The sequence below is a fragment of the Salvia splendens genome, chromosome 4 (genome assembly GCF_004379255.2).
Source record: "Salvia splendens isolate huo1 chromosome 4, SspV2, whole genome shotgun sequence".
In the NCBI taxonomy this organism is placed as follows: Eukaryota; Viridiplantae; Streptophyta; class Magnoliopsida; order Lamiales; family Lamiaceae; genus Salvia; species Salvia splendens.
In genome coordinates, this window is record NC_056035.1 from 21,823,152 (window position 1) to 21,850,805 (window position 27,654).

Here is a 27,654-nt window from a genome sequence, read left to right on the forward strand (position 1 = left end):
TATAACTGTGCTAAATTTCAATTAATATTCAAATATGTCGAACATTAGACCTATTCTGACCTTTTCATTGGCTTTTTTTTTTCAGAATCGTCGAAGTGGTGGAACACTTTCTACGATTTAACAAATAGATCGAAAATATTGGACAAAAAGACCACAAAAATTCGAAAAACCCAAATTAGCATGCCTGATAAGATAAGTTTCTTCACACTAAGTTCGTTTCATAAATATTTTCAGCAATTACATGTTCGAATGTTGTTGAGAGACTCTATTAGGCATAGATCTAAAATTGTGACCAAATATACACATTTTATATCACTATCAGATTTCAGATTGATGCAAAATACTTGGACAAAAGAGGATTTAAAAAAATTTATGAATCTGTGTAAGTGTAGATGTCTATTATAAATTATAAGGATGTTATGAAAATTTACATGAATCAAATGCTTTTTCTACATGAATTTCACTGCTGAACAAAGATAGAATTCACCACTTTGTAACCTTCTAAAAATCATTTTCAAATTGCTCAAAAGAAGAAGTAGAAAATCAGATTCTGTGAATTTATGAATTATATTGTAATATACATTCTATACATGCTGTGAAAGGAGATTATACTATACTGCAACCTTTTTTCCAAAAAAAGTACTTACAATTGTTTAATGATAGGAGAAAGCTTGAAAGACAATGATATATGCAAGAAGAAGAAGAAGGATATAGAGAATCTGCAGTCAATTCATCAAGGCAATCAGAGGTATAATACTCACCTGGGGCTTAGGGTTTAGGGTTTAGGCAATCAAAGGTATAATAAACCTAAGGCTTCAGTTGATAAACCTTCATAGGAGCAACCCTTTATAGTTGTGGAACTCTTCAACTTTTTCATTGCATACTCGCAAAAATGTAAAACACATAATACTACAATAGATGAGGCATTTATTTAAAAAATTTTGTTCTTAAAAAGGTGTTTACTTATAAAGCAACATAGATTCCAACATGACCTTTCAATTGCCAAAGTATTAGGGTTTGTGATTCATTTTGGGCTTAAAAACTACTGGATACAGAACTCGAAACCCTGGGATAAATAGACAATGATCTATTTCTAAGAATGATAGAAAAATTTAGATATGCCTACTATGATATGTATATGACAGTTAGTTTCAGATCTAAAATGTAGTAAATTAGAGCAAGATCTGATTTAAAAATATGTATCTCTGCAGAAAAGGAAATAAATAGCTTTATCTAATAGTTGAATCTGATATTGTATGCATATATGAAACAACAGAATATCTATTAGTATCTATTCTAATACATGTAGAAGATGACTGTCACTAAGACTTACACTTTTGATTTAAGGAACAAAAGAGTGTTTACTTGCCTTCCAAAGACATTTGCTATGATTTGTAAATGAAATCTACACACGCTTTTGTAAATGAAATCTACACACGCTGCAAGTAAAGTGAAAGAATTGGATCATGATTAAGAAATAAGAATACATGATATTAGATTTGCAATTTGATTTTCAAACTATGGAATTCTAAGTTGATATTTAATTTTTATGCATTACATAAATCCTCTCTGCATTATTAAGTTGAAATGAATACTTATTTATAACTATAAGAACAGATAGCAAATAAGAATTAAAAATCCAGTAGAAAGCATATTATTCACATATGATCTAATCAGAACAGATAGTAAATAAGATCAGAAAGCATATAAGAACAGCCATCAAATAAGAATAGATAGCACATATGATATTATTCTTATTTCTATTGAACATTTTAAAATCATTATTCACATCTGATCTACTTAAAGGAAGAAAAATCCAGTAAAAGAGATTACAAAGAAGAAAGCAGAAGAGTCTAGCTAAAAAATAGAATCACTAAACATTATAATATAATTTTAATCATGAAATCAATTGTCTATACATATAACAGGAAAAGAGTTAGTCAATAAACCTCTATTTAATATAATAATGCAGTTGGAAAGATTAAAAAGAAAGAATACAATAGAGTCTAGCAAAAAAAACCAAATTAGTAAACCCTTTACTACTTTTACTAACTGGAATGATTATGTTCTTTTATCTTACTTAAGATTCAAATAAGTCCAGCGATGACTATGCTATATGATAGAAAACCAAAAGAAAGATAAACTAATAACTGATAAAACTTCAACCATATAAATACTTCAACAAAAACAACCATCAACCATCATTAGAAATAAAATTCAACTTAGAAATGTTTACTAATACCAAAATAGATAATGACCCCAACCAAAATCCAGACCTGCTACCTGATGTAACATAATCCAACTATTAAACCTCTAAAAACCTAAGATGACATTTCAGAAATGTTCAAAACACTTAAGCAAGAAATAAAAAACAGATAAACTTTTTAGATTTCTCAAATCTAATCAGCACCAGACAAATCTTGAGTGTAGCTGACAGAAGCCTCATCTTCATCTTCAATCACATCCACTTTCTTCATCTTCTTCTTCTTTATCTTCTCAAAACAAACATCATCACAGCTATCAAACTCATCTTCCAAGCATTGCTTCACACTTCCTTCAGCAATCCATTCAATCCCATTTTGTTTAGTAACAATTGATAAATCAGGTGTTACAAAACCTTTGCCAAAGACCTGAAAAAATCCATAAATGAGAAACTCAGTTGCCCTAAGACATATGTAACAGAGGTCAGCTTATTTTTCTTAAAAAAATACCTCCACAATTCAGATCCAAAGAGTAAATCAACCAACTTGACATCAGTATTGAGAACTTGTGATGCAATGTTATGAGGAACAAATTTCTCAACCACTTCTGGAATATTACAGATTTTGTTAACCATATATGGATATCTACGATAATATTCCTTTCTATTCCTACTTAGAATCTTAAACAACACTTCTTGACCCACAAGCAGCTCCTCGATCTTCTTAGGAACATACTCCATAGCACAATTCTAAAACAACAATAAGACACATTAAAATAGAAAATATAACTACTACTGAAGCTAAACTTTGATTTAAATAGGCAGATTACCTCCATATTACTCCCTATCAAGTCATTCACCTTTTTTCCAATAAGTTGAACAACTTCTCTATCCCACAGCAAAAGGGATGCATTACTTGAGTCATCAACAATGTTCACAACAAACCTGAACCTAGATAAGAGGAAAAAGGTATTGAATTTAAAAACTTCTTGCAAAATACTCCCTCCGTCTCACGTTACTTGAGTCGTATTCCTTTTTGGGTTGTCCCAAATTACTTGAGTCATTTCCTTTTTAGGTAAAAATTAGGAAATTTTAATAAACAATTAGCTCGAATTAATCTATCCCTTATTGTAATTAACAAATTAATCTCTCTGACACCCACTCACCCACCACTCACCCGTAACATTCATTTTACACATTCTTCTTTCTCACTCTTCAATCATCCTCTCCAGTTTCTCTCTCTATTCGAATATTGAATCCCTAAATTTTGCTTCATCTATGCAAAAAATCTCTACATTCCAGAGGTGAACTCCTATTTTTCTCCTCCATCTTCACGACTCTCTACATCTGAGAGGTGAAACCCTAAATTTTTATTGGGTTCTCTCTTTAGTCTCTCTCTTCCGCCTACTCTGCCCTCTTGGTTCTCTCGGATCTACCATGCCCGGCTAGAGGATTTGTCAAGGTGGATGGATTAATTCTTGTCTCCCACGCACGCCGATTATAAAAATTTACATCTAGACGTTTGGTGATATTTTTGGTGAGATTCTAAAAATTTGGTGAGATTCTAAAAATTTGCATCTAGACCTTTGGTGAGATCTTAAAAATCCAGCATAGATTGACATAATTGTTGGGATGGATACGAGTGTTAGATTTTGTTTGGTTATGTTCTTGTGTTGTTTGTGCTTGGATTGAATTATGTTATAAGCTTGGGTAGAATTGTGTTGTGAGCTTGGATGTGATTGTTAACAAAATGCATTCTTTACAAAAAAATATTCTTATCAGCAAATGCATTCCTTACAAAAAGAGCATCAGGCGTCTTTACAAAAACCAATATGCATTCATCACAACTCTGCATCTTTGCAAAATACCATATGCATGTTGACAAAAAAACCATTATGTCTCCTTTCTAAAACAGCTCCATAAAGCTCCTCTACCTCATTAAACTTCCATACCCAAAGCTCTGGCAATCATTTCAAGTCCATCAATGCATCCCTGGTCTTTCAAATATGAAATGCATTCAATGGCAAGCTCCTTTGGGATTTCTAAGTTATGAGGGAGTTATGCTACTCTTCTTAAAGCTTCCTTTCCCATATGGGAAAGTTTGTAGCTGTTATGTCCTCTAGCCTTCATGATCTCAACCATGCAACCTTGTACTGACAGGAACACATTGTCTAATGTTACAACAGATAGGTCCTCAAATGATTTCTCAATCGCCTTAACCAAATCATCAAGTGTCTTGCATGCAGTCTGCAATTGTAGTGATTGTATTGCTCTAAACCACCCTAAATCATTCACATTAGTGTCGGGTGAGTTTGGAGGTTGCTGCACAAGTTTCATAGTGAAACCATTTTGATTTGCAGCAGCCCTAAAATCAGGATCATCGTCCAGAATGTGTGACTTTGCATTGTCTTGTTGGATATATATGCACTTACTTGCACCTTCTGGCCATTTTTCAATTATTGCTGGTATGATCTCAATGCATGAATCACATTAGTCTATTCATTAAGATATTGATCAAATGCATGTACGTAGTGCGAAAATTAAAGGCATAAAAGTAATGCACATAGTATTACCTTATTGATCAAGAATTCCTTCGTCACAACCTTTGTTATGCTTTCGATAGGCTTAGTCTCTATAGTTCCTGCACTTCTATTTTTGCTTTTTCTCTTGGCTGGAACTTGTTTTGTGAAAGGAAAAATTCCAATCTTTCCGTCAAACAAAACCTCTCCATTTTCTGAAATTAGTGGTCTAGTAACAGCAGGCATGAACATAATTTTTTAAATGAACTTTTTGTTTTGACATGTCCTATGTGGCTCAACCTCTCCCGGTGCCAAGTAATATCGTTGAGATCCTTTCGTAATATAGAACCACTTTTCATCTATGTGGACAGTGTTGTGCATGTTCCTAAACTTGATTGTGTTTAAAACCCTGTCTAGTTCTAAAGCTTCTAGGGAGAACCTTAATCTTAGCAGCTTGTTAGGGGCGGTTAAATCAGGGCGTATAGCTAAAGTGTGAGATCTGATCAGCCCTGCTTTCACCCATCTCCAAACTGTTGATTTACTGCATCCTAGTCCAATAGCTATACTTCTAATATTGCATCTTTTAGAAAAGTTCAGACCTTGAAATAAAGTAAGATCAAAGTGAATGACTTTTGAGTATTGTCTAGACTTCTTACCATTTACTAACTGGATTGCTTTTCCACTTTCTTGTTGCTTCTTTGCAGCATTCCAATATCTTGTGCATGTCTGCCTTGATATCGAGAACTTAAGTTGAGCTTCTTTGAGTGTACCTCGTGGTGGTTTTCCTTTGATGCAACGTTCGAGGATGAATTGAACCACTTGGTTTCGTTGTTCCGAGGAGTATTCACGAGGCCTCATCCTCTCTTTTGTTTCTGTTTTGATCTTTCCAGTTTGACAGGATGCGTGAATATCAGATTATGTATTTATAGGCAGTAAATGCTTAAATTAGGCGCCAAGTCTGTAATTGTTTTGCTCTTTTAGTTCTGCCGCCATTTACAGAATTTGGGAGGTGGATTTGTAATCTATTTTTGGTTCTACCGCTAAGTAATGAAACTTTATTAGACTTGATTCGACTTTTGGTTCAAATAATTATGGATATATAAATTGAGTTGTAATCGCAGATTTCAAAAACGGCGCATAAAAATTAAATCGATATTATAATTGAAACAACTAATCTACTTAATTACACAACCCACTTAAAACACTAATCAATCTCCGTGTCTAAAAGAAATGCCTCAAATAACTTGGTGACGGAGGGAGTATAAGAAAAGAAACCAAAGACACACCAAGAAAAATAATGCCGAAATCCGAATATAATGCCGCCGTTTGTCATATTCATCAAGCAACCGCGTTTTTCATCTTAATTTAACTCTAATAAACTCAACACCAGTAACGCACCGCCGCGTGTCACTTTCAATCCAACCGCTCCCCTTTTACTAATTCTACTATTCACATTTACGCGTAGCGTACATCTAAAAAAAACCTATATGTATACCGCCAAACAAAATAAAATTCCAATATAAGAAATTCAGAATCCAATTCGAATTCGATACACCTTTTTCCCCCTTTTCTCTCAGAAACACTTTTGCGCCTTCCATGGGTGAAACCAAACAGCCGCACTTAAACGGGGCATACTACGGCCCCTCCATTCCACCGCCGTCCAAACCGTCGAAGAGCTACCACCGCCCCGGCCGCGGCGGAGGCGGATGCTGCTGTAACCCCTTCACCTGCTGCTGCGGCTGCCTCATGAACTGCCTCTGCACCTGCATCTGCCAGATCGTCTTCTCCATCCTCATCATCGTCGGAGTCATCGCCCTCATTCTGTGGCTCGTTTTCCGCCCCAACGCCGTCAAATTCCACGTCACCGAGGCCTCGCTCACCGAATTCAACATCAACAACAACACGCTCCACTACAATCTCGCGCTGAATCTCACGATCCGCAACCCGAACAAGCGCATCGGCATCTACTACGACCGGATCGAGGCGAGGGCTTTCTACCAGGGCCAGCGATTCTCCACCGTCGAGCTCCAGAACTTCTATCAGGGGAAGAAAAACACCACCGATTTGAGCGCTGAGTTCAAAGGATCGCAACTGGTGCTGCTCGGAGCGAACGAGATGTCGAAATACAACGACGATCGGAGCGCCGGCAGGTACGACATCGACATCAAGCTGTATCTGCGCATCAGGATGAAATTTGCGTTCGTGAAATCCACCAGAGTGAAGCCGAATATCGATTGCGATTTCAAATTTCCGTTGAGTTCGAACAGCACGGCATCGGAGGCTTACGAGCCGACGAGGTGCGATTTCGATTGGCGTTAAGCTTCTTATTACCTCTTCAATTGATTATCGGCGCGTTCATCGTTTCTGCTGCTTCGATTTTTTTTTATATTCTATGATTATCAGTGCTACTATTATTCTTTTGTTTTTTATGCACATTATATTTAGACGTATTTGTTCTTATCTTTCCATTTCTGCTATGTGAATAAATAATGAGTTTTATATTCTGTTAAGTGTTTATTGTTTTATTAATTTGATGCGTTGATTGCAATGGATTGGGATTAGATAGTAATTTAGTAGGAAAAACCTTAGTCAATAGTAGCTGGTGTTAATTAAGTGAGCAAGCAACGACCACAAATTGTTAAATTTGCCCGTTAGAAGGTTCCTAAGAGCATCCACATACGTGCTCTTGCCAACAAGCACGGATATGGGTCCGGCCTACTTTTTCTGCCTGCTCTTAAGCAAGAGCACAACACCCACATCCGTGCTCTTCTGCAAGGACGAGCACAAGGGTTCCACCATTTCATTATTCAATTTAAATAAAAACATTTCCACAAAATTAAAATACATTAAAAATACCTGGAATAATATTACAAATTACAAAAAAATTTAAAATTACATAAATAAATTCCTAAAAAATAAAAATTGCATAATTAAAATACTAAAAAAAAATTACATACTTAAAATCCTAAAAAATTAAAATTACATAATTAAACTCCTAAAAAATAAAAATTACGTAATTTAAGCGTAAAAATGCCCCCGGGGAAGACTAGTCATCATCCGGCAATACCCCCAACGTTCTTTGGAGACCCCGTATCATCGCCACATGCGATCAAAGTTGCTCGGGGGTCATATTTGACCTATGGCCAAATTGAGTTGGACCAAAACCCCCACAACGAGTTGGTGGGGGGTTGAGGTGGCACATAGGGAGCGGGAGAGGGAGCCGGTTCGAGAGCGGGGGCGGATGGAGTCGAGGCGCGACGGCGGTTGGCCGCCACCTTCTTCCTTCCTTGCGGTCGACGTTGGGAACCGCTCTGGCCGGCGTCGGGGCTACCCAAGTTAGCTCCGGCAAGTTGGCTAGCCACGTCTTAGGAGCCGGCGTCGGATAGGGATACCGACCTTGACCGTTTGGAGGAGCCGCTAGAGGATGATGTTACGCCTCCCCTATACTTCGGATGCGACCGCGTCTCCTGCCAAATATTGATGTACTTGAACGGCTTGTAGTTCATGGATTGGTAGGTCGACAAGGCGGAACTGATAATGTCGACCTCGCTCCGGCCGCTCCCCGCCGACCGCTCTTCCTGGAGGTAATACCCCTGGAACTTTTGGATTTTTTCGTTGGCTCTGTTTATGGCGTTGCGCACCATACTCTCGTTGCGCTCGATTGTTCCAGCCGGCCGGTTTTCATTGTACCGGCGACAGATGCTCCACCAATAATGATCGCCAGATTGGTTCGTGCCAACCTCCGGATCTTCGGAGATTGACAAGAACGCTTTGAACAATTGCTTCATCTCCGCCGGAGTGTACGGTGTGCGGACACCGCGAGTAGGAGGAGTTGGAGTTTGGGAGGGGTCGCTCAACCTCGTTCTAGGCTCGGGTGTGCATCCGTATTGCTCTTCGGGGCATCTTGGTCATCGATCGGGTAAGGCCGGTAGCCACCAGGAACTTCCGAACCTTGGGTTTGAGGAGGGCTGAATATTCCGTTTCCGGACTAGGAAACAGTTGTGAACCGAACCAATCAGGGTTCCAACCGTGGGAGCCGAGAGGGGTGAATCGCCCTGGCTGGACATTGTTTGGTTGTAAGAGTAAGAGTGAAAGAAAGATTGAGAATGGAGAATGAAAATGAGAGAATTTAGATGAGAATTGTGTAGTGTGGTGTGGAAGTGGGTGTATTAATAGATGAAAATGTGTATTTTTGGGAAAAAAATTTGAAAAATAAATTAAAAGTGGGTAGAAAATGGATATAATTTATTGGGAAGTGGGAAAATATTTTTTTTTTTATTTTTAATCATATTTTTTTAATTAAAATCCGATTTAAAAAAATTTTAAATTACCAAAGGCTATGCCATTGGCCAATAGGAAGCTGTCACGTCGCCTGCTCGTTGACACGGACATGCTCGATGCATCGAGCAGCGCCGTGCCAGCGGCAAGAGCGCAGCGGCGGACAGCTTATCCGCGCTGCTGGCACGGACGGACGGACGGACGAGCTTATGCTCGCCGATGTGGATGCTCTAAATCCTTCAAAATTTAAAATTTTGATTTCACTGACAAATTCAATTATGATGGAGAGAGAATAATACGTTTTATTCTTTGCTCAAAACATGTTGTACTGCGGACATTAGTAACTCATCCGAGAAAACAAAATCCTTATTACTTATCCACTTAATAATCAGATCAGATTTTTCAAAATAATATTTCAATTAGCTTTCCATAATTTTACATTAAAAATAGAATAAATTATCAGAAAAGATATGAAATTTAGTCAATTACAATTTACGATGTTAAAAATAGTTAATTATATCATAACTTAAACATATTTTCAATTATCTTAATAGACTTAGAACATCTCCAAGTAAAAAGAGGTAATTGGAGAGGTAAAGTTATATAACTACTATACTTATCTTTTTTCATGAACAATTATTTTCCAAAAGAAAATATATTTAAGAGGGTATTATACATTTTTCCATTTAGTTGAGGTATCTTTACCTCTCCATAAAATCTTATAAATACCATATTTACCTTCTTTCATGTAAAACTATTCTCCAAGGGGAAAGATATTTGAGAATATATTACACTTTATGTTCTTTAATGCATTTTGTACTATTATTTTATTTTTTAAAATAATTTACCTTTCTATATATTTTATTCCTTTGCAATGAGATACATTTTGAAAGAGTATATTTCACTTTTTAAAGAGGTAAATAAATGATATACTTATTTTATTTACCTTTCCTTAGTGGAGATGCTCTTAATTTAAATTTAGAATAAAATTATGTATGATTTTAAAGTCAAAATTTATATTTTTCCTGCAAATATATAAATCACTAACAAAAGTCATTTGCTTAGTATGAAATGAAATATATAAGCATATGACAGAGGCTCGGTACAAGTATTTCCGGTTTAGAGAGGATGCGAGCGGTAGACCCGGTCACTTGCCGATACAGAAATGCACCGCTGCAATCAGACAGTTGGCCTATGGAGGCGTGGTCGACATATTCGGCGAGTATCTTCACATATGCGAAATGACTGTCCGCAAGTGTCTGATGAATTTATGTCGGGGCATCATCCACATATTCAAGGTTACGTATCTTCGAAAGCCTACCCCTGACGACTGCCAAGTTCTGATGACTACGCACGGGAGGGTGCACGATTTTCCCCGAATGTTGGGCAGCATAGATTGTATGCATTGGGAATGGAAGAACTGCCCCGCCGCTGGGAAAGGAGGTACACGACCGGCTTCAAAGGCAAGAATCCCACGATGATCCTTGAAGCCATAACTGACTACCGACTGTGGATTTGGCATGCGACAACCAATACGATATGGGCTACTATTTGGGCCCGACCATTTTTAACGAGCAGTGCCTTAGCGTGGGCCCGACCATCAGTTTTGTCACCAACGACAACCAATACGATATGGGCTACTATTTGGCTGGTGGGATATACCCTAGGTGGCCCATATTTGTGAAGATGATCAGATGCCCAACAGATCCAAAGAAAAATTTACTTTGCGCAACGACAAGAGGCAGTGCGCAAAGATGTGGAGCAGACAATTGGTGTGCTCCAGTAGCAATGGGCTGCAGTGAAGGGTCCAACACGCCTGTGGTATGCGGACTGCATTGCTAATGTCATGTACGCATGTATTATTATGCACAACATGATAGTAAAAAATGAAGGTCCAAAACTCACTGATTGTGACGCTGAAGATGTTGCCGGCCCAAGCCACGGTATGGCCACCGCCTCCGTACGAATGGGGATACCCAGGGGGGGACGCCGAAAGGGTCCAAGCAGTTGCTGATATGCGCCAGCAAGAAGCCCATATTCGACTCCAGCATGACATAATTGAAGAGTTATGGGCACGTAGGATTGCACGTTGATATCGTTTCTAATTTGTTTGAATGGTTGTTTAATTTTTTTATTGCATTAGACTTTTTTTTCAATTTGTACTAGGTTAACTTTTTTATTTTACGAAATTATGTTTGCGCTTTCTCTGTATTTGTGTTCAATTTTAATTCCGTATTTGTGAATTTATTTGCTTGGCTAGGGAGTTAGCTAGCCTATTGTTGGGCTGTTGTTTGGTTAGCCTATGACTAGGCTGTGGGGAGTCCATGATGATGTGGCAGGAGGACTTTTTTGGCTAGCCTATGGATGCTCTAAAAAATGTAAAGAATAGTGGGTTGAAAAGGTTAGTGGAATATGAGGTCCACTTTTTTATATTGGTTTTGTAATAGAGTGTTAGTGAAGTGAGTTAGTGGAATGTGAGACCTACTTACCATTTAAGTGAAATGTGACTCTTATTGTGAAACGGACCGGAATGACAAAATGTGACTCTTATTATGGGACGGTGGGAGTAAATAGTACTTCCTCCATCCCATCATAGACGCGTCACTTTCCTTTTCAAAGTATTCTATCATTCGTGAATTATTTCCTTTTTTAAAAAAATAATATATTTTCATGTTATATCTATAAAATTATCAATAGCATATTATGATATTTAGCATCTTATATGTCTTAAATCATCAAGATAATCAAACGTTTCATGTTTAAATAACATCATATAGCATCAAGTAACATTACTAACCATATTAACGTGTTCGATAATAAACAGATGCACGTAAGACCGACAACCATTTAGCCCAATAATGGACGCATATAGCCTGGATAGGGTGAAAGTCACAATCCCACACCATATAGCCAATAGTGGGTACATATATCTGTACATGGCGAAAGTCACCACATCGTATCATATAGCCCAATAACGAGTGCATATAGCCTGAATAGGGAAGAAACTATCATGTCATACCATATGGCCTAAGGCCATCCGCAACGCTGTCTCTTATCCGTCTCTTAACCGTCTCATCTCTTAACTATTCATGGGCCCTACTGTACTTTTCACTCCATCTCTTAACTAAGAGACGACACCTGCAACCCTCCATCTCATATCCGTCTCTTAACCATCTCATCCTTTAACTATTCATTCAATTTCATTTTTTATTTTTATTTCCAACAAATTCAATTAATAAAAACACACTTCATTAAATAAAATAAAATTACAACTTAAAATCCTAAAAAAATATACATAACTAAATTTGTGGCAAAATAAATAAAAAAAAGACATAATTTCAAATACATTTTATAGAAATTATAAAAACTAATCCGCTGGCGAATCATCCCCCGAAGGCGGTGGCGGTCCACCGAATGGAGGCGGAATACCAAGTTGTCCCGCCAGATACACAATGCCGGCATGATGGGCTTGATATTGGGCGGGCGTCATCCGGGAAGTGTCCACCATCGTGGCGGTGAAGTACATGGACATTAGGGAGGAGGGCGGCCCTTGGGAACCCGTCTGGCTTGATTCGTCTCGGCCCCTCCTCCCTCTAGCCTCCTTCGCTGCCTTGGTCCCTTGCGGCCGACGGCGCACACGGGAGGACCCCCTGCATCGTCTGTCGTGCCCTCAACCTCCTGCGAGGCAACCTCTTGTGCGGCGCTGCCTGAACCGCCCCCATTAGACGAGTATTGGCCACCCGCCGTGTGCTTCAGGCGTTTCGAGGTCGAGCCCGTGCTGGACTGGACATTGCCGGCCAATCTTTTGACGTGTTTGACGGCCTCCCAAACATCGACATGTTTGAATTCTTTGTCGTTGTCATCGAAATAGACTCGAAAAGCCGATCTCAGAATCTCGGCTCCAGTGGCTCCGCTTTGGTAATGAGCCGCTTCATTCTTGTAGAGGCCGCAGAATTTTTTGACCTCTCTGTCGACTCGGTCAAAATGACTTCGGAGCTTCTTTAATGTGTGGCGGCGGGACCCCTTCGGCTTAATCTCGTTGTAGGCCTCGGTGACCTTTTTCCAAAAGCACTTCCGGGATTGTTGATTCCCGACGATGGGATCGTATGAGACGCTGATCCAGGCGTTGTACAGAGCCATCGTGTCCTTGCGGCTGTACGAATGACGGCCTACATCCTCCTCCTCCTCCTCCTCGGCCGCCTCCTCCTCTTCCTCCACGGCGTCGAATGCCCTGGAGCTTCCATCGCCTAGTCCTCATTCCGGATTGGGTTCATCCGGATAATCCTCTCTAATTTAAGATAATCCCTGCGAATACCTTGGGGCGGAGGGACGAGCGTATGCATCCACATCAAAATGGGGTGGTTGGTACCCCGCCGGGGTTGACGAGCCTTGGGTGCCCGGCGTCGACAAACCGGAACCGGAACCACCTAAGACATTGTACATGCCCCCATGTCGCCAAATGCGTTGATGTCAAACCCACCGGAGCCGCCAGAGTTTCCGTCGTCGGACATTTTGTGATGAAAATTGGAGAGGTTAGATGAAAATTGGAGAGGAAATGGAGATGATTTGGGAAGAATAGATGTGTGTTTGTATGTATAATGAGGATGAAATAAGAGTATTTATAGAGTAAAAAAAGAAAAAAATGGTCGAAAACGGTAACATTACCGTTTGAATTTTTAATTTTTAATTTTTTTTATTAAATTTGAATTAAAAAAATGATTTATTGCGTCAGCGTGACGAGCCCACTCGCGGGCCGGCGAGTGGGCGTCACGCCTAGCGCCAGCGCGCGCCAGCCGTTTCGGTGGGACGGGCGTCTCGGCGAGACCGGGATGAGACTGGACGCTGCAACGCGTCTCGCTGCCGTCTCGTCTCGGAGGGACGAGATGCGAGACACCCGTGCGACGCGTTGCGGGTGCTCTAATATCATGCACACATAGCTTGTATAGGGCGAAGACCACCACGTCACATCATATAGTCTAGTAGCGGGCGCATATAGCCCGTATGGGGTGAAAGCCATCACATCATACCATGTAGCCAAATAGAGGGCACAATACAGGGCGAAGACTAACTTGCCCGTTTCCTAACTAAATATTCATAAATTCTAACTTCAAAAATTTCTCATGTATATGTTTAACATGCCCGATTCCTAACAAACATAAAAACTCCATATTCATAAATTCTAACTTAAAAAACTAACTAGGATTATATAAATAATACTCCATATTCATACCTTGATTAAGCAATGAGCGGCGGTTACATAAATAATACTACCTCCGTCACACAATACAAGTCATATATAGTGTGGGAATAAGTTTTAAGAAATGTAAAGAAAAAGCCTCACTTATACGTATTAGTTTTATAATAAAATGTGAGTGGAATAGGTTGGTAGTGTTAACCTTGCATCTCAAAACTCTAAGTGTGTGTAAAGATAGTGTGTTGAATTCCACATGATCGTACAAAGAGCCACATCAACCAAAGTCTCCAAGCTGGAAGGATATCCTTATGAAACGTACTTGGATAGAATTGAAGAGCAATAAGTGTTGATTAAATATTGGAGAAACAATCGTTTAGGATACCCAGTGATCTGGCAGATTTGTCTTTTGCAATTCTTTTGAATTTACTTTATAATTCCAGATTTGTCTCTTTAGCTATATATATAGCCATTGTTGTATCGGTTGCCTCATCTCTTGGAGGCATAATGAATTCACTCAATACTAATGAAGCTACAAACCATAAAAAAAGAAGCTCTTCCCATGAGTGAATATTTGAGTAAAATCAAGACGCTATGTGATCTTCTTTGTGCTGCAAGTTGCAAAATCTTGGATGAAGACCAGATCTTACATATTTTGGGAGGACTAGGCAATGAATATGACTCTAAAATGGCAGCTATAACTTCCAGAGGAGATGTGTGGACTGTGCCGCAGGTGGCATCCCTTCTTCTTAGTTTTGAATCCAGACTTGAAACAACTAAGGAATCAGAGCCTTTGTCCTAGTGGCAAAGACCTTAGACTTTATAGTATGAGGTGACGAGTTAGAACCCTCTTGACGAGTTCAAATTTTTCTTTAAAAAAAACAACTAAGGGATCCACTGAAGGATCTCAACCCTTATTCAATCTGGTGCAATCTACTGCGAACAAGAGAGAATGCTATAGCCAACACAATTTAGGCTGTAGAGGAGGCCACTACAAAAAATACGACGGAGGTCGTGGCAACGGTTTCAAAGGGGGGGAGATGAGGATTTAGAGGTAGAATGTCCAACAATAGGCTCTCTTGTCAGTTGTGCGAGAAGCCTGGACACAATAGGCTCTCTACAAGTTCTTCCTGCACAAAACCTCAACTCCTTCCAGTTCAAATTCAGTCAAGAGCTCAAGCACCATTCCGACAGCTTGCTCAGTTAGCCTTGTACCTCAACCTTCTGTTTATTTGCTTCACCTTGTACTAGTCTAGAGTTATGGCACAAAAGGCTCGGTCACCGCGCTTTCATTCTTGCTGTTTAGCTAAAAGTCATTGCCTGCCATATTCTTCCTCCGTATCTACTTATACTTAGCCGTTGTAGCTCATCCATAGTGACCTTTGGAGGCCTGCCCCTGTGGCCTCTAGAAATGGCTTCTGACTATGTGACTTTTGTTGATCAATTTAGCCGCTTCACCCGGATTTATCTTCTGAAATTCAAGAGCGAAGTATATAATGTTTTTAAACACTTGAAGAGTATGGTTGAAACTCAGTTTAGTACCAAAATTAAAGCCATTCAGAGTGATTGGGGATATGAGAGTATCTAGGACTCTCTTCTTTCCTTCAAGATTTAGGTATTATTCATAGAGTTTCATGTCCCTACACCCCTCAACAAAACGGCATGGCTGAGAAGAAGCATAGACATATTGTGGAGATGGGTTTGGCTCTCTTAGTACAATTAGACTTGTGTTCTTCATTTTGGGATGATGCATTTATCACATCCACATTCATTATCAATCGTATCCCCTTGCAAACCATCCAGTTTTCCACTCCCTATTGAAAGTTGTTTCTAAAATATGGAATTTTAAACCAAAAATCTACACTACTCAATCTGTGTTGATCCTTCTCTCACCATTCCAAAATCTTTCCTCGTTGCTCTCCTTATTCCTCTCTGGAAAGCAGCTATGAAAGCTGAATTCTTAGCTCTCATCAAAAACAAAACATGGACTCTCACTGGCAAGAACCTCATTGGTTGTATATGTAGGGGTGAGCATTCGGGTGAAACCTAACACTATCAGACTTATTATTAATATTGTTGTGACTATGGTCTATCACGCACCTTGATGTCAACAATGCATTTCTCGATGGTAAATTGGATGAGGAATTTTACATGAAGCAACCACTTGGTTTTGAGCAAGGATCCATCTATGGTATGTAAACTGAACAAGTCTTTGTACGGGCTTAAGCAAGCCTCACGATCCTGGTTCCTAACAATAAAATCAGTGCTACTATCGTTGGGTTTCTTGCAGTCTAAGGCCGATACTTGTTTGTTCTTCCACAAGGTTAATTCTAAAGTTGTGTATCTCATTTTTTACGTTGATGATATGTCGATCACATGGAATTCTCCTTCAGCCATCAAGAAAGTTTTACATCAAATCAACTCTCACTTCTCATTGAAGAACTTAGGGGAAGTGACACAATTCCTTGGAGTGGAGGTTTCAAAGACAGCTCAAGGTCTTCACCTTTCTCAAGCAGCATACATCAGAGAATTACTTGAAACGGCTAAGATGACAGATGCTAACAGCTATCCTACTCCGATGCTATCTGACTCAAAGCTTAGCAAATTTGAAGGAGAGCCAATGTTGGATGGAAAACTATACCGAAGTGTGGTTGGGGATCTACAATATGCAACTATAAGTAGACCTGAAATCAGCTTTGCAGTGAATAAAGTGAGTCAATTCATGTCATCTCCCTTGGAGAGTAGTAAAAAGAATCTTGAGGAATCTTGCTGGATCTCTTGATTACGGAATTCACATTCAAAGATCAAACTTACTGCGTTCTTTGATTCTGACTGGGCTTCAGATCAAGATGATAGAAGGTCGACTACTAGTTATTGTTGTATTTCAGAAGCAACCTTGTGTTATGGTGCTCTAAGAAGCAAAAAGTGGTATATCGATCAAATACAGTATAGAAGCCTTGCCCATACAGTGTCAAAAGTTACTTGGCTTGGATACATTCTAACTGAATTAGGGATAAAGCTTCCAGCAACACCTATAGTTTGGGTTGACAACCTCAGCAAAATTGCTCTAGCATCGAATCCAGTACTGCACTCAAGGGCGAAGCATATCGAGATTGATCTACATTTTGTAAGGGATAAGGTGTCATTGAAGCATATAGATTTGAGGCATGTTCCTTCTCTCGGGAACCAATTCTTCTCTAGACTCCGAAACAAACTCGGTTGTCTTCGCTCAAATTGCGGGGAAGTGTTAACCTTGCATCTCAAAAACGATACATCAAGTAAATTGGTGCTTCTATTTTTGAGTTCGCGGTGCGTCGAGTTTTTGTTAATCTCCTCACCGCGCACTGTGTCGTTTTGGGTAAATGTTCAGTAACGAGTGTCTAATATGCCCAGCTTTGTTGATTTGCAGACTGAAATACACAAAACCAAGGCTTGGCATCAGTGAGTTTGGTTCTGTACCTGACGTCGTTGTGAGCATAGCTCTCTATGTACTTTTCATTTCGGGCATAGGGTTCACACTCGGTCACTAATCGACAGCATCGTTAGCGCTAAACATTTGGCCCTGTAATATACATCGTTGATTCACCAATATATTTCCCGTTTTTAACCGGGGACGTATACGTACTTAAGCTCTTGCGGATCGAACTCTCTGGTTGGGTTCTAGCCGCATATCGCCCGTCTACCGTAATTGTGCGTGCAGAGAATGCGAGTTAGAGGGAGTTCCTACTTATTGATGCATAATATGATTATATAGTCTTTCAGATATCAACGGACTTCCTTGTTTTGATAGCTCCTCGACAGTCTCTCTTGTTCTATGTTATTTTTTTGCCTATTATAAGACTACATTTGCCAAAATGACAAACGACCTCAGATGCAATTAGCTAGATGCTCAAGGTAGTGAGCAATTTTCCAATATTTGACTTGTAATTCAAAGTTCTAATGGTGTATAAAAATATTTATGTGGCTTTTTATCATTGTTCATCTTATTGTTGTCCAATATATGCAAGTATGAAATTGCCTTTTACTGAATATGAAGCAACATATAGCAGATTTACATAACCTTAGAATGATGCACATGGGTGCCACAAAGTAGATTAATACATAGTTCATGCCTAATGGCATAATCACCCTAAAGTCCGATTAATACAGATCAGGGAAAATACATATTACTAAAGTCATAACAAAATGTCAGCAATACGAACAAACTAGCGGTTGTCTTCGGTCAACATCAACAGGTACCCTAGTCGAGCATTAGCCGGCATACCAATGAACACCTCAAGTCGTTGGGGTTTATCACCCAAGATGTTACATAACTTATACCTCTGTTTCAGTGTTAGCTCCTCTACATCGCCCAGCTTATCGAAGACCTCCTGCCCCGCCTTTCCTAGATCAAACTCGTAGCTAATGTGTGCAGAAATCATCTCCAAACGATTGTTGGTTTCAGCATGAAGGTTAGAAAGGAACTCCATCGTAACAGTGCCAGGGCAATATTGTTTCCCTTTGTGAGAACTTGGTTTGGTAGTTGAAGCTTACTTTCTACCATTTCTGGAGCTGTCGTCGTTGAGGTCAAAGGGCTGGACGTATGGTTCACTAGCATGCACCGAAGTACCATTCTTATACGGAGGACGATAATCGTTCTCATTTACCTAGCTACCACAGGCTAGTTTGGCTTTTAAATGTTCAGTCGCAACATCTACTTGCTCGGGCCCACCACCGGAGGCACGGTCCTTGCCGAAAATGCTTTTCTAAGTCTCCCAAACGGGCCACGATTTTGTACGCATTAATTTGGCATCCTTGCCTGTCTGCAAACAACCATCAATAAAGCGAGCATTATGAATTAAGGACTTTGTTCAGTGAAAAATGGTACAACAACACAACACAACCTTCACAGAAGAGGATCATTACATGTACAATTTGCTCCCATTGATCGTCATCGCAATCAATTTTGTATTTGCCATGGGTATTGAAGCCGACACCACTTCTTCCCAAAATTCCTTTGAGTATGTCTTCTTCCACGCCGATATTTTCGATGTTATATGTGGAGTGCCTTTCAAGTCGGAATCGGGAAATTCAGTCCGGATGTTATCCTCGATTTTAGTCAAGTACCCAGCGCGGAAATAATTATCTGATTTCCAGCCCCTGGCAACAAGTTCGAGCAGCGTAGCTGCGAGGATCTCCTCCTCCCCCCCCCCCCCCCCCCCCCCGAATCCATATTCTTCTCGAACGCTCTCCCTTTCGGTACTTTTGTCTGGGGGACTCACCAATGCAGTAGCAACAAAGGTCACAAGCATTTTTCTAAAAAAAGCACAATTCAATAGTAGAACAATATCTAATTGGTCTTCAGCTAGAACAATAGACGCGCACCTTCACTGACTAAACTAGAGTTGTGGCTCCCCATTGGTCGTTTAGTACCACTGACATTACCTACAACAAATCGGCCAACTATTATCCACATCAGGGCACGGCACGACAACCATAAAACAATTAATTCTGTTTCATATAAAAATAGAACCCAGTAACATCACAGTCCAAAATATACCACAACAAATGCAATTTCACAAAACGGAATGAGAAATTGATCAAAGCGGTTTACAATGCAAAATTCTGCCCACTTCGACCTTAACAAACCTCAATTCATACAATCAATCACTAAATATTCACGACTATTGTTTCGACTTACGACATAAGAAATCGCCGGCGTAAAATTAGGCACAAACGAGAACCGAAGCAAGTTCATATCTTGTGGGAGAAGTAGATTCGATTGCAGTTTTGCTTGATGAGGGTTGAAATTTGCTCGTAGGATTTGCCCTTTTTTTTGTTAACCAGCTCTATTTATTGAAAGCAAAAATATTTGTCGCGATTCCAATTTCACAATTCGCGCTTGAAGATATAGTATTTATTAATTCATTGGGGGCAGTTATGTAAAATCACCTTATAAATATAAAAATCACAATTAAAACAATGTGGAAATCTGCATCACTGGACGCTGGAATTGGGGGTGTTATATGTGGGCTTCATCCACCGAAATCTATGCATCGTTTAATTCTGATCATCCCATATCAAACCCACTGAACAGGCCCTAAAGAACAATGTTTAGAGTATATTGTATATTTATCTTCTATGTGTGACGGAAGATTCTTGCTCCTCGAAATAAATACTATAAACATCTCATTTTGCCATTTTTTCAGTCCACCAATACATGGCTCATTTGTTTATTTACTATTTTTAGTAATAGATCTCATATTACATTAACTTTATTTCACTCACATTTCACTATAAAACTAATATATAAAAGTAGACCCATTTACCACTCACTTTCTTACTAGCATATTTTTTTAAATTCGTGCAAGATCTAAATTGGCCTTATATTAATGAAAGTAGGACCTATTTACCACTCACTTTCTCCAGGTCTTGAAGAATCGAGTCCCCTGTCAAGCAACCAGGCCCATTAAGTTCTTGATGTTATTGCCATTCCCTGTATTGATTAGGAAACCTATTGTCTAGTAGTCCTCAGAGTATAAACTGACTTACTTCCAATGTATTCTGTTTTTCAGCTTCTTTTCAATAAGGCCAATCCCTTCAAGGACATTGGTTATGTCATATATACGTCTCTTCTAGACCTGCATAGTTAAAATTCGATTAAGTTTCTTAAGACTTAGCTAAGGGATGCTAGCTCAAACACAATCACCTGCAAGGTGTCAGCTGCCTTGTTTAGATCGAGTTCACCATCCTCCGCATGCTTTATCAAAGCGATAAATTTCTTAGTCAATAGACCTGAGAAGCATAGCGGATACCAATCAGCATTACAATTGTATGGCAACAGTCTAAAATAGTCGTGCATATTTAGAGTATGATAGTACTCAAGGAGCTATCAAAGCGGCAGCCAGCAGGCGTGAGAGGGGAAGGAGCATCTGCAAAATTCATGCAATGACAATATTAATAGGGCTACTAGTACCAAAGAAATTATCATGAACTTCAAATGATTTGTTGAGAAGAGAAATTGCACCATTTCATTTGAGAAATGTTTTTTTGTCAGTCAGAAACCAACAATGACACTTGGAGAAAAATGTCTCACCAACAGTGGATATAGGAGTGGAAGGTACGGATCTATTGTTCTTGGTGGCCTTTGACCGGCTATTAGGCCTTCCCCCTTTAGCAGACACTGGTGTACGGAGTGGGTTATTAGCTATATCCCTATGCACTGTACTTGATGTCCACTCACTGGACTCAACTTCATTATTTTGATACGCATTCTTCCGCTTCAAAGGCTGGAAGAACCATTGTGAAAACTAAAATCAGCAATGCAAAACACATACAATGCACATGCTGTAAGCAATTATGTTGCTAGATGGTTTTTTATGTAGAACACTCAAACCAAAAGTAATGTGGATTTATTTAGAAGCATTCATGAATGGCTGCCACAACTTACACGGAGAAGAATTCAACAAATACAAAGTACATTTGAGGCATCAAATTGACAATATCCGCAGGAGCAACTCATATTCCATGTTAAGGATAGTAAATCATTTCCTCATTTTTCCGATTATTAAACGTACGGATCCAAAAAATAAAACACCAAATCTACAAATCCTAGCACCAAGGGATTTGAATCGCTTAAATTAAGCAAGTGCGCGTTCAATTAAAGCATATCCAACATTCACTCAAAAAATTAATAGCACAGCGCTGAGCGAAATTGAGAGAAATAACAAAAACACAGAGACAAAAACCGTAATCGTACAGGCGACTTGATGACTAGAGCTTCAGAGAGGTGATCGGTGGCGCGGCCGCCCGGGGTTGAGAAGCGGTGGTAGTCGTGGGGAGAAGCGAAGGGCGGATTCATGGAGGAGAACGGGAGATGGCACCTGATCGACGGCGGCTGGTGGTGGAGAATCTGGGCGTTCGAGGGCGGCGCGGCGGGAGGCGTCGCCGCGGCGTCGCGGCTGGGGGTAGCGCGAGCGGCCATGGGCAGTGTGAAATCGAATCGAATCGGATCGTAGGAATCGAAATTGAAGGGGGGGTTTAGAGAGGAGAAATGAGGGTTTTGATGAGTGTGTGAAGTGTGCGAGGTGGGTAGGGGGAGTAGAAAACGAGGAGAGGGGGGAGGGAGGGAGGAAGGGAGGGAGGGAATTTTGGTTCGGATAGATGTGGAGGGAAGTGGGAGCCAAATAAAATGTATTTTGCATTTTCCTCCTTTATTTTACTCTTATTCCTTATTTAACCACTTTAATGTAAGTCCATTAACATAACCAGTTTTCGCAATTATACTATCGTAATCTAGATCTACACTGTAACCGCCTGAAATTTCGAATTTTTTCTTTAGTTTTTTAAATCATAAAACGAAATTTATATATCAACGGTGCCTATCCTTATAAAAAATACTTCACCCACCTCATCCAAAATGATTCAATTTCATTTTCCATTCATCCCAACAAAAAATTACAACAATATTTTCTCCCATTTACTTTATTCATATTTTCTACTATGAACAATTAATAATTTTTGCTCTCTTTTTTAAAACTACTAGTTTTACCACCAGTGCTATGCACGAGCCAAAATTTTTTCAAAAAATATGAAAATATTTTTATCACGAATTAAACGAAATTAAAAAAAATATGTAAACATTATGAAAAAACTATTGAAAAATTATGTATATAAACTTCGAAGGTAGACCTTGTATTAATAAGATTGTAATGATTTAAAGAAAATATTTCTACTTCTACATGTATCAATCTATCAATATACTGTAATGAAATGAAATGAGGGAAACAAAGAGAAATATTTTGTGTGTATACGATATACACACATAATAAATAAAACTGTTTGAAAAAATAAATTGTTTCACACATCTTCTCAACAAAATAGTAACAAACATATCTCTAACACCAGTAACTCATACATTTTGAGAGACTTCTTTGTAGACAACATTCAAAGTTGAATCACATCTACTATCATTCTCATCCCCACAAACTAAAATCTCCAAACCTTCACGACTTGTCACTCTAGATACAACAACATAAAGTTGTCCATGACTAAACACCGGTTTTTTCAAAACTAATCCAACATGCGAAAGAGATTGGCCTTGACTTTTGTTAATGGTCATTGCATATGACACAACCAATGGAAACTGGCGTCGTTAGAATCTGAATGGTAGCCTTGGATCAGACGGTATCAAGGACATACATGGTATCAAAACCTTATGACCAATACTATGCCCCCAAGACACGACCCTCCAAAACATAATCTCCTAACCGGGTAATTACTAATCTGGTGCCATTACACAAACCATTAGAATGATCTATGTTTCTTAACAACATCACATGAGTTCCAACTTTCAACATCAATTCATGATTAGGTGTACCTGAACACTTCAATTTATTCAAAAATTCGACTGAATGTATGTCATCAGAACCATTCGAAATAGAATCAGAAGCTGAAATGCTATCAGAGCTCAAATACACTCGACCCTGAGACTAATCCAACGCGATCATGAACTGGTTAACCTCGTCAACAATATCAAGCGTGGGAGCAAGTATAGCACGATCATGCAAACAATTGCTCAACTCCTCAGGATCCATATAAGAAGGATAAATCTTCTCAACAATGGTTTTAAGAGGATCTCCATTATTATACAATACAACATCAGACATAAGATCAATAACGACTTCACCATCATTCGGACCTCCACCTACTGAAGCAACCCAAGAAGAAAATTCCTTCAACTTAGAAGCTTCAACAGGGGATTCAAATCCAAGCCCCTTGGCCTAGCGGTAAAGGGTGCTGGATACCGCGTCTATCCTGGAGGTCTCGAGTTCGAACCCTGGGTGGCGTAATTTGTCTTTCCTCCTTGTTATAGGAGTTGATTTGTAATTTCCTCCTTCATATATATGATATAAATATATGAAGTTAATTTAAAAAAAAAAAAAAAAAAACAGGGGATTCAACACTCAACAATCTCATGTTTTTGGTCAACCTTAATACTGTACAACTACTCCAAAGATATGAAGAATTAATCGTGGCATTCACAACACTCTGTCGACTCCCTTTAGGAACAACATGTAAAATTTGTCTAAAGTCACCACCAAAAACTACAGTTTTTCCACCAAACGGTTTGTCCATATTGGATTCACTACACACACGAAGAATATCTCTAAAAGTCCTATCCACGGCTTCTATGCAATGTTTATGAATCATCGGTGCTTAATCTCATATGATAAGCTTGGACCTTATGATAAGCTCAGGAAGATCCGTCCCTTGTTTTATATTGCACACTGAATCTTCATTCACATTGATAGGAATCTTAAAGCGTGAGTGGGCGGTTATACCTCCAGGTAACAATAGAGATGCTATGCCACTGGATGCAACATTTAACACAATACCTCCATGCGAATGAATTCCTGCTGACAAAGACTTCCATATGAATGTTTTACCAGTACCTCCATAACCATAAACAAAATACATTCTTCCTTCACTTGAATTGACTGACGACATTATCGTATCATGAACATTACGTTGCTCATCCATGAACTTCGAAAGATATTCCAAATGTTCTCTCCCTAAAGCTTCACTATCATAACACAACTCATCGCTGACCAATGTATTCTGAGATGTTTCAAAATACTGGGATTCTGGATACGGCGTACCATGGTATTCTCGCAAACTTTTACCAATATTCTTCAACAGTTTCTCAATCTCAGCCAACACATAATTTTTAATTTCTTCATCATTCAGCACCAAACCTGGCGTAATAAATATAAGTATATTATTAGGGCGACAAAACATATTTACTAAATGTAAAAAATATGAAAATATGATGTCAAATAAACATTACCAGGTTGATTCCTCAATTTTCTTTGGTTATCAACAACGTCATCGGACAACTGTTTCCAATACTTTTGCCAAACCACATTCGGACGGGAAACAAATTATGATAACAACATACTCACAAATAGCAATCTCTGTGAACGGGCAGAGGACAAAAAAGAAGCCTCAATAATTCCATCAATATACTCTTTATCATCATCCAACAATCTCATAGCAAAGCATGCATCGCGAAATGTAACAATATGACGCCCCGAAATTTCGTTCCTTTCTTTCGAGATAAATCGGATTTATTAGCTTAATTAATTTCTCGTTTGGAAGCCGTAGAATTTTCGTTGTAATTTCCGATTTTGAAAAAAATTAAGTATTGCGTTGGGAGAATTAAAGTGCAAAGAAATTTACTTCAAGGATAAAAGTAAATGAAATACTCTTACTAGAGAAATACGGAACATACATGTGAGTAGTAAAGTACAAAACAAACTATACATTTGGATGCATGGAGCTACAAGTAAAAGTTCCTTTCAAGCATGGGAAACCCTTCTCAAGAGGGGAATGAAGTAATAGCTAGTCCTACTCTATTGGAATTGTAGCAGCCAAAAACTTAGATAAAAGTTAAGGTTGCTTTGGTCAAGGGAGCCAAAAACTTAGATAAAAGTTAAGGTTGCTTTGGTCAAGGGAGCTACAGTAAGAGATCTTCTTTCCTCCCTCTCCTCCTCTCCATCTTTCTCAAATTTGTGCCCCACAAGATTCCAAATGCGCAGCCAAAGTACCTACAATATTTACACCAAAAGGGGTATTAGATTTTGACACATAAGTAAAGGGGAGGAGGCACAAGCCAATTAAGAAGAGAGATGTAATAGGAAAGTAGAGCAGCCAAGAGGCTGCAGATTTGGCAATAAGATCAACCCCAAAATTGTCCCTTTCCAAGGCTGCATGTTTGAGAAACTAAACCAAGCTGAGACAAGGTAATAGAACTCAGCCACAAGCCAAAAATTGAAGGATAAAGTTTGCTTCATCGAGACTCAAGGGAGCAGCCAAGGGAGGGAACCCTTTTCCCCCAAAACTTGCACCAACTTAGTATGAATGACATAAACATAGAGCCCAAAAGGAGGCCAAGTATGCAGCCCCAAAATAGCATCACAACCTCCCAAAAATCAGGCACAAGATGCCAATAGTTTGAGGGCTATATAAACAAGCCCCCTCACCACTCCCTCCTTCCCAGATTTCGACATTACCGCAAGAAGTGCAGTGAATGGGAGGGAAGAGGAGCAAGGGCGGCAAGAGATCAGTCCATAACCGAGAAAGGCCACCAAGCAAGGTAAATCGATAATACACCATTTGCATCATGATAGGCAGCCAAGTGCATAGCTCCAAGAACATAGATTATCACAAGGGAAATCATAGACAACTCAAGGACATAGGGAACTAAATTGCCACAAAGCCTTAGCATACATACTGCAGTAATCGAGTTCAAACGCCAAGAATCTCAATATCTCATAGCTACTGCCCAGCTCACAATAAAACCAAAGAGCAAGATTAAACTGGATCACAACTAGACAAAGTTCTTAATCACCAAAATATTGCATAACTCGACATAAATCGAGTAAGAAGGGAAAAGGGGGGGGGGGTGAAGAATTAGCTTAGGAAGGGGACCAGTCCGGCGACGGCAGAATCCCGGAAACTCGGCGGGGTAGCTACGGGTCGCGGCTGAAAGAGAGAGGGAGGCGACGCCTCCTCTCCACCGCCGACTTCGCCGAAAGGGGGGAGTACTCGCCGGAGGGAGCGAGCGCGAACTCCGGTGCATGTTGTGGCTGCCTCGCGAAGGAGACAACGGCGAACGGTGCGGGACGACGACGGTAGGGGCTGCTGCTCACGGCGCGGGACGACGGCGGACTCCGAAAGTGCTGTCGAGGTGGCAGCGTTTTGCCGGAGAACAGAGATATCGAGAGAGAGAAGAAATCGCCGATGTGTTCTTCTCATTTAGGGATCTGAGATTTAATTGGAAAATAGTGAACTAAAAGAGAGAGATGCCCGATTTGAGGGGGGGGGGTCGGACTCTCTCCGGGCATGAATTCACCGGAGAAGGTGAGAAATGGAAAGGAGGCGAGAGGAAGAAGAAGACGCTGCAATGCTGTAATTGGAGATTTTTAGAGAAATGGGAGAATGAAATTGAGAAGAAGAATCGATGGAGTGGGGGAGTTTATTGGGCTGTTCTCTCCCTCACTCAATTTGTTTAATCTGGGCCAAATAATAAAATAGTATGATGATGATAGGTGGGCCAGTGAATCATTCTTTTAAATTAGTGGGCTTGGAAATGATTTATTTTGGGCTAGCAATGATTTAAATGAGAATGAAGCATTAGCCAACTTCAATTGGCAGTTGGGCCGAGGGTAATCGTTGGGCCTGGGAATTTATTTTGTCTGGTTGGGAATTATTTAAGGAATTAAGCTTGGAGCTTAATTAATCCCGAATAAATTATTGAATTACCGAAGACGGAAACTATTGAAGTTGAGACGCGAAGGGCCAACCGGCGTCGCCCCGCGACGCCATGGGTGGCCTTAAGAAAAATCCGAAGAAAAAGGATTTAAGAAGGGAATTTCCAAGAACCCATATTTTAATAAATAAATGCATAAATAATTGTGCTAGAG

The 27,654-nt window shown here is 39.5% G+C and overlaps 2 protein-coding genes, 3 long non-coding RNA genes and 1 pseudogene across 10 annotated transcripts; 2 read left to right on the top strand and 4 right to left on the bottom strand.

Moving 5' to 3' along the window:
• The first annotated feature begins 6,315 nt into the window (after window positions 1-6,315).
• LOC121800448 (NDR1/HIN1-like protein 3) lies at window positions 6,316-7,038 on the top strand. The gene has a single exon (XM_042200024.1). The coding sequence runs from the start codon at window positions 6,316-6,318 to the stop codon at window positions 7,036-7,038; it is 723 nt and encodes a 240-aa protein (XP_042055958.1).
• Window positions 7,039-18,231: 11,193 nt separating this feature from the next.
• LOC121798129 lies at window positions 18,232-19,358 on the bottom strand. 2 transcript variants are annotated; one of them, XR_006050016.1, is made up of 2 exons: window positions 19,094-19,358; window positions 18,232-18,990 (listed from the first exon to the last, which is right to left on the bottom strand). It is a non-coding gene; the product is annotated as an uncharacterized LOC121798129 (long non-coding RNA). The 2 variants fall into 2 exon arrangements; XR_006050015.1 differs by having other exon boundaries at window positions 19,072-19,358.
• A 9-nt stretch (window positions 19,359-19,367) lies between these two features.
• Window positions 19,368-22,314, bottom strand: LOC121798130 (transcription factor E2FA-like). Of its 5 annotated transcripts, none has more exons than XR_006050020.1 (7): window positions 21,927-22,314; window positions 21,264-21,456; window positions 21,049-21,099; window positions 20,877-20,962; window positions 20,588-20,808; window positions 19,553-19,612; window positions 19,368-19,483 (listed from the first exon to the last, which is right to left on the bottom strand). XR_006050020.1 is itself a non-coding variant. In XM_042196979.1 (5 exons), the coding sequence occupies exons 1-5, from the start codon at window positions 22,149-22,151 to the stop codon at window positions 20,803-20,805; spliced, it is 561 nt and encodes a 186-aa protein (XP_042052913.1). In that variant the 5' UTR covers window positions 22,152-22,314; the 3' UTR covers window positions 19,667-20,802. The 5 variants fall into 5 exon arrangements, 1 of the variants encoding a protein (XP_042052913.1); XR_006050019.1 differs by having other exon boundaries at window positions 19,398-19,630; window positions 20,588-20,616; window positions 20,720-20,808; XR_006050018.1 differs by having other exon boundaries at window positions 19,397-19,612.
• Window positions 22,315-23,078: 764 nt separating this feature from the next.
• Window positions 23,079-24,967, bottom strand: LOC121800827 (annotated as a pseudogene).
• Window positions 24,968-25,393: 426 nt separating this feature from the next.
• LOC121801207 lies at window positions 25,394-27,129 on the top strand. The gene is made up of 2 exons (XR_006050558.1): window positions 25,394-25,623; window positions 25,667-27,129. It is a non-coding gene; the product is annotated as an uncharacterized LOC121801207 (long non-coding RNA).
• On the bottom strand, window positions 25,417-26,796 carry LOC121801206. Its single transcript, XR_006050557.1, has 2 exons — window positions 26,660-26,796; window positions 25,417-25,776 (listed from the first exon to the last, which is right to left on the bottom strand). It is a non-coding gene; the product is annotated as an uncharacterized LOC121801206 (long non-coding RNA).
• Window positions 27,130-27,654: the final 525 nt, after the last annotated feature.